The sequence below is a fragment of the Calonectris borealis genome, chromosome 7 (assembly GCF_964195595.1).
Source record: "Calonectris borealis chromosome 7, bCalBor7.hap1.2, whole genome shotgun sequence".
In the NCBI taxonomy this organism is placed as follows: Eukaryota; Metazoa; Chordata; class Aves; order Procellariiformes; family Procellariidae; genus Calonectris; species Calonectris borealis.
Window position 1 is genome coordinate 25,300,539 of NC_134318.1, and position 12,103 is coordinate 25,312,641.

The 12,103-nt window shown below is 34.1% G+C and overlaps 1 protein-coding gene across 5 annotated transcripts in view; it reads left to right on the forward strand.

The window, feature by feature from the left end:
• The window catches only part of PCGF5 (polycomb group ring finger 5), a 72,094-nt gene that overhangs the window by 47,006 nt on the left and 12,985 nt on the right, over positions 1-12,103 (forward strand). For all 5 annotated transcript variants that reach the window (XR_012674300.1, XM_075154683.1, XM_075154686.1 and 2 more), the window contains 5 exons: positions 3,578-3,633; positions 3,756-3,815; positions 7,665-7,813; positions 9,181-9,279; positions 10,969-11,058. Coding sequence is in view for 4 of the 5 variants with exons in the window: in XM_075154683.1 (XP_075010784.1) it covers positions 3,578-3,633; positions 3,756-3,815; positions 7,665-7,813; positions 9,181-9,279; positions 10,969-11,058 (454 nt within the window). In the remaining variant the exon portion in view is untranslated. The remainder of the gene's footprint in view (positions 1-3,577; positions 3,634-3,755; positions 3,816-7,664; positions 7,814-9,180; positions 9,280-10,968; positions 11,059-12,103) is intronic.

Below are 12,103 nucleotides of genomic sequence, written 5' to 3' on the forward strand. Positions count from 1 at the left end.
AAATTCAGCAATTCTAAAGAGTATTATTAGCCTAGGTCTTTATCATCCGAATGTTTTTTGGAAGGGTAGGGCTAAAAGGGTTTATGTAGATGTTTACCATAAGTATTTTTCTCATCTCCTGTCAGTGTCTGAGGCGCTGTGTCAGCTGTAACAGAAGATGCTATACAGAGTGCATAAGGCTACTAATAAGCTGAAAACAAAAGCATTTTAGAATTTTTTTTTTTAATTCTGACAGGACCATTTCATAGGAGCTGAAAAATGCATTTTCTGAAACGTCTAGTAGATGTTTAGTAAAATAATAATATGCAGGAAATGATAGAAGGATGAGAAGAGTTGAGACCACAAGCCAGAAATGCGGGAAGAGCTATTTTCTCTGCAATTATTCCCTGAAACTCCTTTTAGAGTTATTGGGTTTATTTGCCAACAAACTGCATATAGCTAGTAGTTTGCTGGTTGTATTTTATGAAACAGTTTTAAACATTTGCTAAACTAATAATCAGAAGAGCACATGAGCAGTGTAATGGAATTATCTTTTTTGGATGTTGCCTGCATAACTTAATACATGTCTTATACTCTGACTGTAGAGACCAGCCCAATCATTGCTCAAGAATGCAGTCATTTTCTGAGAAATGGCGTTGAACACTCTAGATAGTATTTTTAACTGAGATCTTTGAGATAAACTTTATAAACTACTTTATAAGCTCAATTCTGAGTAACTTCATAACTATGTGAGTTTTTAAGATGTGTCTTTTAGTTGGCAGCACTTAGGGTCTGTTGAAACTATAAGCCTAAGTCTGAAATTCAACACTGAGCTCTAAAATGAAAATCTAGGAAGAGGGTTAAATTCTAGAATTCTCTTTCCTGATTTAGCAGAATTCTGCATCATCAGTATTCAATAGGGTCTGGGTTGGTTATACCACGAAGGCAGGCTTATTTTTTTCTTGGTAGCATGCTGCTTTGGATGCAAGTTTTCCTGAGTGATGGTCTTCATTTCCTTCACTTCAGATAATTAGCAATTATCAGAGAGTAGCTTTGATCTTATAAGTCATTCAATATTATAGAAGAGGTGAAAAAAGAAACTATACGAAGCTAACATAAATCCTTGGTTCTTCTTTCTGTACGTTCTGGTTTGGAGGTTGGAAGATGGGGGGTGGAAAGAGGTGTGTCTAAAGTATTAATGTTCTTGTTTCAGCGTTAACAGGAAGTATCATATTAAATGACTGAGACGAACTTTGGAGATATGTCAAGTAGTTTCATTTTGGAATAGGTTTGATGTGAGTCACAGAAATACAAATCTTTGTTAGAGTGCTCATAGGCGTGGATAATAGGAAACTAAGTTGCATCTGAAATTCAGAATCTTTTTATAATTTCCTATTTTTCTCCCTATAGTTTAAGTTTGGTTTCCCTGTACTTACAGATCAGATAAGTGTTATTTTTTCTGTATTTCTTAAAGTATTGATTAGTATTTATGCTTCATAAAGACGAAATAGCTCTTTTTGTTTAGTTTTTGAAAGAAAATGAAGTCATTGGCTAGAGTATGAAGCCAGTTCTTGCTGCTAGCATCATAAATTTGCTAAGTATACTGGTTTTTTTGCTATGTTAGCATTACCAGTGACTTTTGTTTTGGGCCATTGAAGACAAATTAGAAAGTGCTAAGTGGGAATTTTCAAAAATAATGTAGAAAAACCAGCATGTATTATACCATTCTGAGGAATGGTTAGTGGGATTTTGAATTAAGGTAGTGATGTTCTCTTTTGAAGTCCTTATTTCTTTTCTCTTCATGGGTAAGTTATGAAGATTTGAGCTTTCTTACAATGTGAAATGAATTCCATTTCCAAGACAGGTTCCCTGGTTCCAAGTGCTCTGCTGTGGGAACTTCATAGAAAGCAGTACCATCTAGTTGCATTAGTTATTGTTGAGAGGAGAGGCTAGAAGAGATAACATACTATTTGGAAAGGCAGACCTGTATTGTCATCTGTCAGAAGCTAAGTGCTCAGACATCCCACGATTTTGGTTTCCTTCTTATCTGTGGGAAAGTACTCTCTATGCTCCTTTGTTTTAGGGGAGGTCTGTTTCGCTTGCTGAAGATATTTTTTTTTGGTCCTTATAAGAAGCAGCAGTTAAAAAATGGATCGTGGTTGTAGCTTAAACATGAATATTCTTATGGTATGACAGTCTCCATGAGCTGACAGGTAACACAGGGAACTAGTCTCAGAACAAGATGATTGGGTACTAGGTCTAATTGTAAACTTTCAATTACCAATACAAATTCTGTAAAGAAGAGAACCTGGAATGCTCATGTATTTATTAAAAGATGATAACTGTTATCTATTGAAATGGCTTTTAGGCATTCCTGAACAATAAAATCATTCAGTCTTCTTCCTACTTTGCCACTGGTAGAGTACAAAAGATAGAGAACAGTCATATGTTTTATAACAGGCCTATAATGTATTATTAATAACATGTACACATATATGTATGTATTTATGCAAATATATACGTGTATATAGAGATATATATCGAGATGAAAAATTAAGGCAATTAAAAATATACTAAAGGCAATTATTGTATTGTAGCTTGTGACTGAATCTCAAGGTACTTAATTTCTCTGGCCATATTACTTAGTACTTTGTTTTGTCATGGATTTTTGTTTAGGCTGTGGACTGGGAGTTACTGTTCATAAGAGAAGATGTAGAGGGCAGAGAAGAGAAAGGAAAAGGAAACAGAATGAGAGACAGAGGAAACCGAAGCATAAGTGAGGCAGGGGGAGGAAGTGGAACTAAAAAGCGGATGATAAATTAAATGCATAGGAGAGTAGGTAAAATTCAGAGGAAAGGGAAGAAAAATATTTTAGCTTCAGCAACAAAGGTAAATGCACTGTGTCCTCTGGAAGGGACTGTAATAGCTATTTGTGGCACTAATAGCAGGATATCAGAGGACATGCCTGTGCTGCGTACTGTCGTCTGGTAGACAAACTCATGGCAGATTTAAATAGTTTAAATTAATTATGTCGGGTACCGAGAACTGTCTAGCCAGAGCAGCATGGATGCTCTGTGGTCTTCTTTATCCTGCCAAGACTGGTTTGTCTGTGTTGGAATGAGTAGGGAATAGTCTGTTCAGTTTTTCATAACAGCTTTATTACCAAAGCATTTGAACACTTAATATGATAATGGAGTTTGTAATTTTCATGCTTACTACTCATGACCTGGACCTTAAAATTGGATACTACTTTTCCAGTTTATTCCTTCTAGTAACACAATCATTTGTATGTAACACAAATTAAAACAATGAAAATTTTAGAGTATAATGTTTTTTCTCTTTTGCTTCATTTTTGTCTTTATACAGTAAAAAATAAATTCCTTGGTTATTTCTAAAAGAAATCCATTCAAGAGGTGGTTGAGATAAGCTTTAATGCATGTTGTCTCTCCAGCTAAAATTGATTGGTTTTTGCAGGATGTATTATTTACCAGAAATATGCAATTCATTTTATTATTCAAAAGTTTTTGTTATTTAAAGGCTGAAAATATTTAAAATGCTAGTTTCTACTTAATGAGAAATGTATTTTTCCCTTTGAAAGGCTGGATAACACCTTAGAGGAAATTATCTTTAAGCTGGTGCCTGGACTTCGAGAACGTAAGTTTCTCATTCGGTTTTGGGTACCTGTTTGGGTTGATGGAGGGAATATGGCTATTTCTAATTATATACCTGTAGTATTGATTTAAAAATTCACATTACTGTTCTTTGATGTTAACTAGAGGAACTGCAGCGAGAGATCGAATTTTGGAAGAAAAACAAACCTCAAGAAAATGGACAAGGTGATGATTTTTTTTCCTCTCTCATCTGCATGTTAAGTAACATTGTTCATTAAGCTTTGTTTCTTCAAACACTGATGCACATACATTGTTTTTATGGAATTCAAAGGTACTCTAGAAACTCGTAACAAATCTATGTAAATGTAATCTGGGCCTTCATGTGCTGCTGCTTATCTATTAACCAGTTGTTTTACAAACACTAGCTGGTTTACCATTATTTTTATTTGCATTTCCCTAAGCTCTCACTTTCAACACTCATGCGATTTTCCACTTGAATTCTTAATTTTCTTAATACAGCAAGATGCAGAACTACTTGAGTTTTTTACAGATTATTTTCTGTTGCTGAATTTGACCAGCTGTTAAGTAGGAGGTTGTCAAGAATTAGTTATGACAAGTAGTAAAACAGTTTTCCACACATGCTAAACAATTGTTTTATATAGATTCCAAAATGCTTTTTCTTTTCTTTTCTTTTTTTTTTTTTTTTGTAGTTGACCCATGAACTTTAAGAGCTCAGTATTGAGATGCTAAGTGAGGACTACATCTGACTGGTTTTATGCCCCTTTAATTTGACTTCAGAGTTTTGATACCATAGCCTATTTGATTTGGGCATTTTTAAGAATTTTTGAAAGGCTCTGCTAAGTTAAAGAAATAGCTATTTTTAGTAAAGGATTACTATCAAGTAAAAGTCTTGCAATACTCTTCTGCACTCAATTGTTATACCTTCTTTTCAACTTCATAACATTTCATTTTCTTTCTCACTAGTTTTGTTGATTTGCATTTGGCATCCATTATAAAGGATGAGGTTCTTTTCTCTGTTACATAATTAAATGAAGAACTGCAGAACAGTTTAGATGAAATTGTATTAGTCTACTACAACATACTGTGTAGTGTATACCTATTCAGTTTTTAAAATACTTAGAAAAAAATTTTATGAAATACAGACATTTGTTGACCATTTAGAAAACGATTTTCTGCTATAGACATAGGTAGAAAAAAATAACATATAATTTGCAAATTTGTAAAATGTGACTTACTTTTAAGCAATTTATTCTTCTGGTTCTTACCTTCCTCCCATAATTTAATGGTAAACCTAATGGAGATCAATTACAAAGTGTAATGAGTGATTGGATTGTTTTATGAATCAGAGTAAGGCTCTAACTCTCAAAATATACTCTTAAGTAGCTACAGATGTATCCAGCTCTGTTAGTGACTGTGTCCTTGAGCTATGGAAATTTGACTCTACAAACCACCTGAAAGTCGTGATAACTTTTTGAGACAAATTATGAGCATTTAAACTATTTTCTGCCATAAACAAGCATTTAGAATCTTGCGTGAGAATAAATTATTTGGTGAGAATAATTTCAGTAAGAAAGGACTGTTTCAGTTGTCAATACCATCCCTTGCAATCACATAGTCTAGTTGAGAAGAGTCCATCAGTTATGTATTTACCGCAGGGCACAACACAGTTCTCAACCTTAGCATCTAAGATCTGTAAAAAAACCCCAGGACTTAAAATTTTCACGTATCAGAGGAAAAAAAAACCCAAACAACAAAGCATTTCTCAGGCATTGGTGACTCCACTAGGAGAGTGGTTACTAGAGAGAATTTGATGGATGATGATAGGAAACATACTGTGGTAAAGAGAAAAAAATCTTGATTGGTCCTTTCCAGTCTGAACTGGAGAAGGAAGAGGGCAAACACCTTTACATTGACTAGCGATCAGTTTTACACTGAATATCTGAGAAAAGCACAGGAAGTGGACAATTTCCAAGGTTTGCAAGAAAGATGAGGAAAAAAAAAAGAGACATCAAATCACACCTTAAGGAAAGAGGCATGGAGGTGGGTGAGGAGTTGGTTTGTTTTTCCTGTCTTCTGTTCTTGACTTGATGCTTTTGGCGTGGAGAATGTCGAGTCCATTTTGGTGAGATTAAGATTTCTTTTTTTCTTTTTCTTTTTTTTTTTTTTTTTTTAAACTTGTATCATATTGAACTTTAATATCATTCCTCTAATGGACCATCACATTGATTTCTGGAGGCTGCCTGTACAAACATCATTAATTCTAATATCTACAAGGATTTTTTAGTAAATAGTCTGGTGCCATTTACACCGAGGAGCATTTGAATTTCTATCAGAATATCTTGAAAGGTGCAATGTTTTTTGTGTGTGTACCTGTTTCTGGAATGATTTTATGATTAGAAATTTGCTAATTTCCCTAGTTCTGTAGTGGTTTGCCTTTCAAGACTTTTCAAACTGCATAATTAAATCTTCCTACGTTACTCAGCAGTGATAACTGTTGACAGTTGTGTATGTGCTTGCATTGCCGAAGAATCTGTGAATCATAGGCAGACTCCTCAGACAAATGCTTGTGAGAGGTAGACTGTACCTGCTTGATTAAAAGAGTTTGCTTCCTGGATTTTCACAAAAAGAAAAAAAAAATCTGTAGTTTGATACTGTAAATTCTGTTCATAGCAAGATGATAGGAACAAAACATATGTATGATATGCATTCAACTAAACATGTCAATAGCTAGTAGGGACTTGTGGACAAATCTTTTCTACTTATAAAATACTTCAAAACAGTATGAAAGAAAAGTAATGAATGTAGCTTAAAACTCGAATATGTAAACTAAACGAAGTGAACTAATTACTATGTCTAGAAACTTGGGCATGGCTTGATATTTGTTAAGTTTTCATTCTATCTTCTCATCTTAACTCTTCTAAATGACTTTAAAAGTTTGTGGTAAGTGTAGCAAAACAGAATTTGATCTGAAGGTTTTTCAGGAAGTGCAAAAGTAGCTTATCCAAGTTACTTGTGATAATGTTTTATTCCAACAGAGAGCAGCCTTTGTTTTAAATCAAAATAAATAAGTTGGGGATACAGAAAAAAACAAATGTATATAATAGGGTTATGGTATACTGTATTCCAAATCTGTAAAAATTACTCCATTTTATGGTTCATTGTATGGTTATTATTTACATACATTGCGGCCTTATTTAGATATACTTGCTAGTCTTAGCATTCGAGTGTTCAACTATGCTAAACGTTTGAAAACTGTGGGAGATGGTACCTTTTCCAGAGGGTTAGATTTTTAAACCAGGAATCAATAGAACATGCATCAGTGAAGAAAGAGAACATGGTATATGTGATTATATAGGATATATGTGCTCTGCCAAAAAATATGGGGACCATTCCTCTTTTCTTACATTTTTTGTTTGTAAAGGGGAATAAGTAAGTACATGACTATTTAGTTATAAAATCCTTCTGGAGAGAGACACCTGGAGTTTTTACAATGACGTTACTTAGACCAGGTCAAAAGCGAATGAAAGTTAAGTTTTATCTTGCCTTAGTTGCCTTCATGATAACATTTCAGGAACTTGTCTCCACTGGGTTATTGTGGCAGACAGTTAATTGATTACCCATGTTACTTTGATATACAAGTGTTGGGATTTGTTACTCCACTCAAAAGCAATATTTTTTGGCAGTGAACTGCCACACCATAGAGTAGGTTTATGTGGTTGAGTGTTCTTGATGCATGCGCAGTAGCGGGGTTTTAATTGCTGGACACAAATAGAAGTAGACAGCCATAACCATTAGTGGTCCATCCGCCTAATTATTTTCTGTCACATAGAAATCTGTTGTTTGCATATTACATTAAAATTTCAATAGCAAAACTTTGTTTTCAGAGATTTGTAAATCAATCAATTTAAGAATGTAATGAATTAAAATTGTATAAAGTTAATTTGAAGAAAAAATATGCTCTTGAAAATGAAGTATTACTTTAAATATGTGTGTATTGCTACTGTGACTTTTACTTATTTTACACTTAAATAATAGGATCTTCATATTTTACAGATGAAAGCCCAAAAGCTGATAAACCCAAAGTAGATGAGGAGTGTGATGAAAATGAAGAAGATAAAGACTATCACAGGAGTGACCCACAGATTGCTATTTGCCTCGACTGTTTACGCAACAATGGGCAGTCAGGAGATAATGTAGTCAAAGTGAGTAGTAAAGATAATCTGTGCTGTTGTTATTGTTGCAGAATAGCATCTTACGGGAACCAAATCATTTTATAACCATTAACAGTAAACTTTAATGTGGTGACCTGTCTCCACTTCCATGCTTATTTAGTCCTTTTGTTTGAAACATTTCAGTGCATCTTGGAATTTTGTAAAAAAATACAATTCAATACAGAAATCCATCTGTGACTGGATTTTTTTTTTTTAATGGATTATACAGCCATTGATGGTATATAACTGCATTACACAACCAATTAGAGCATACCACAGAGGTACTTAAAACGCTAGCTGTAGGTGAGCTGCCTCACGCTTTCAGGATTGCTGTCTTACCATGCCAGCATGAAGCTGCTTTTCAGATATGTTGTACACTGAATGGCTGGGACCCAGATCTTCTGAACTGTAAACCTGATCCTGACACTGATGTGTCGTCCGTGGCCTTGGGCAGGTCACTTCCATCTGTAAAATGTGTAGAGTAATACCTGCTGACTGATATTTTAAGAATTAGGGATATTTGGGTTCTATTTATAAAGGGAAGATTACCTAATGGTATCGAGGCTAGAAGAAAGTGTTTAGAAATGCTCTTAGATTTTAATAATGTTTTATTAAATTACAAAAACAAGAATTAAAAAAATATTAAAGATTTGTCTATTAAAACACTACTTATATTTTCTCTGTACTATGTTACATGTATAATTTTGGAAGTTCTGACACAGGAAGGAAACATATGTATGTGTTTGATTCAGCAAGAAAACATATGTATGTGTTATCACTGTCTGTTTATGCTATATACAGTAAGAAATCTGTATCTCCATTACCATGTAGGACTCTCAGGTTTCCAGCTTTTCTGTTGAATCAAAACTGTTAGGTTCTGGATCACAGAATCTGTGATAATAGATCACGTCTCAGGTTTGTAGCTTCCTGTATTTTACCTAGATTATTTGAGGATGTTTTTACTTCCTTTTTCTCTCAAGGACTGAAGAAATTCTAAGAAATTTAACATCTGCTTGACCTCCAATGTTACTAACACAGACACTTAGATTATTTAAGTTCTTTTGGGGCTTTTGGTGGTTTTGGTGGGTTGTGTTTTTTTTTTCTTTCCTCCGTTCTGTATCTTCTGGAAAATTCTTTGGAACCAGAGATGGGTTAAATGAACTTGTTTGTCATCTTGTAAATTTTTGAAAAAAGTGAACAAAAATGAACCTATGGTGCCATTATGAATTAGAAGACAGTGCAGTAAAATTGGTTACTGGTTGAAAAAAATGTCAATTACAGCTGTTCTTGCACTAAAGATTGCTTATGTACTCCAAAATTTCTAACATGGTTTTTCTGTTTTGTTGCTGTTGCTTTAGGGTTTAATGAAGAAATTTATCCGCTGTTCTACTCGAGTGACCGTGGGAACTATCAAAAAGTTTCTCAGCTTAAAATTAAAACTTCCGAGTTCTTATGAGGTACATTTGAAAGCACAATGCTTGTATTTTTATTTGCCTGCAAAGTATTAGGTTTTTATGAAATTTAATCATATTTGAACTTGAGGAATATTTTTTTTAGCTAAGTACTGTTCAATATCAAAGTGATATTTTCTGCCCTTAAATGAGATGTGATCATTTTATCGCAGTACTAAAGTTGCTAATCAAGGAACTCATACAGTTCTAGTAACTTCAGTTTGTTGCTTGCCTGTGAAGGAACAGATACATTAGGTTTTGATATTTTATGTAAAAAATAAATGCTTTCTCTTTCCACGTGGCTAATAAAAAAAGTCACTTAATACAGTTTTGGGCTAGTAGCTACTGGGGAAAAGGAGAGATCAACTAGACATACACCAAATTACTCTGCAGTTTCATTTTCTTCAGATGTAAGAAACTATCTAGTAATTATGAGGAGCAATACCATTTGAATCTTTCAAAATGCAGATACTTTTTTTGCACTGTCTCTGGAATTAGGTGGAATTTGATAGAGAGAGGGTCTTTGCTCCATGAGTGATTTGATCTTGGCCAAGACTGTTCCCTGGGGGGACTTGCTAACGTGATAGAAGTTGTGATGCAGGGTGGAGTTGGGAAGTGTGAGACTCCTGCCTTTGCTTTCCCTCTTCCCAGGGATACAGGAATTTTGACCTCAGCACAGACTATTTCTTCTTGGGTTGACGGTTGGACTCGATGACCTTAGAGGTCTTTTCCAACCTTAATGATTCTATGATTCAGCCAGTTCTCTTACAGGAGTCAATGACTCCATGAACTGCAGGCTGCCTTTAGCACAAATGGCAGCATCCCAGCTTTGGTCAGCGGAAGGGCCGAGTTAGGTTAGGTGCACAGGTTACTGCAGAGCTATATGCAGGAGTTTGTCACAGTGTCATGACAAACGGCTGACCAGCCATTTTGATGTCATTTGGTTTTGTTAATTATGTTAATTTAATCTGTCTCTGGCACCTTAATGACTTGTGTTACATAGTATCTGCTTACTTCAAAATTTTGACATTTTTTTCCTCTAAAAAACAGAAAAGCTATGGTTATAGTAATGAAAGAATTTTCAAACATTTTCAGTGGAGGGTAGAAGTAAGATGCTATAATACAGTTTAAACCAGTCATTTTTCACAGTAAGATCATTACTTTTTTTATTTTGCCTTCAGTTAATGAAGAATCATGTTTGTATACTCAGAAGTGCATTTTGCTTGTAATTTATAGTTATTTTTAAAGTAATTTTTAAAAATTATTTATCATTTATTTTAAAAAAATGAAAATTATAGTACTTCTCTTCTGGGTTTGAAAGAGTGTTGACGTAGCAAGAAGGCCTTCAAAATACAGCACAAGGCTTTCTCTTCAAACAGATAGCGTGTAGTATTGATAAATATAGGGAATGTTTGTCTACTAGTGATTTCCTACCTAGTTTAGTAGGCTTGCTTCTGTCCACATCTTAATCGAAAACACAAAAGTGAAAAAATGAAGTGGAATACTATTATTAAAAATAGCAGTATAGTTTATTGTCAGTATGTTGTATTTATCCAGGTTTGATAGACGTCTGATGAAATTATTGTATAATGATAGGAGTTGAGGGATGAACTCTCAGAGATTGACTTATGAGTTCATTTAGACATTAAAATTTTGCATCCCTTTGTCTTACTGTTTGTTCTGTTGTATTTTAAGCTGGATGTACTATGCAATGGAGAAATCATGGGGAAGGATCATACTATGGAATTCATCTATATGACGAGATGGAGACTAAGAGGCGAAAACGTAAATGCTGTTACATTATTAATAAAAGATGTTTTGGTATATTTATTATAGAGAGTATACATGTTTTCACAGCTTGGTTCAAAATATATTCTGTGACCCTTCAAAAAACCCTTATTTAAAAACGCATTTTGCATGTTTTCTGGGTTTCTTATGTTAAACCCTATGAGTGAAACCCTGCAGCATATATATTTGTGCAGATTCTGAAACTTAAAAATAGCAGGTATACAAAGTTTATGTGCAAGTTCTGCTCTAAGTCTTTAGTCAAGTATCTGAAAACCCAAGCACTTGTTCTTTGTCTGCAAATGTGCTTTTAGTGACCTTTTGAGTTATAATAGTTGGGGAATCGGCATCCAGCAGTTCTTTATTATGAGTCTGTTTAATTCAGTAGTAAACTCAAAGTGACATTGAAAAATTATTGGAGAAATCTAATTGTTTTATTACTGTTTCTGTTAATACTACACCCATTTTTTTTTAGATATGTTGTATAACACTAACATCCAGATAACACAGCTAAATGGGTTTTCCTTGTTGCATGTGTATATTTTAGAATTGGAATATTTAACTTATTAAAAGACATTTCTTTCAGGTCTGATACTCAGTTTGACTTAGTAGCCCTTATATTGCCTTGTTTGTTTTGGGGTTTGTTTTTTTTTTTGTTAAAAGTCATATCCCCATTTCTTCTCTTTCTTTTATACATTCCTGTATGGCTGTTGATTGTTCTTCACTCTTTATTGCTTTGTAGTATATGCAGATTTTTTGTTTGTCACTACCAGTGGAGGCTATACTGGAGTGCAGCTAAGGTTAAGACATATGTTAATGTACTGAACTGCAGAAAATTCCAAACTTTCTGGATGCTGCTTTGCCTTTTTTTTTTTTTTTTTTTTTTTTAAGCTCCCTAGTACTCAGAATAAAAAGCACTGGGGCATGGTCAGAGAAGACAGAAGAGCACACTGTGGAGTTAACAATTCACAAGTTTCTTAAATTTTTACCTTAATCTGAAGCGGAAGGGGGAAGGATAGATTTAGATAGGAATTAGGGTAGTTAA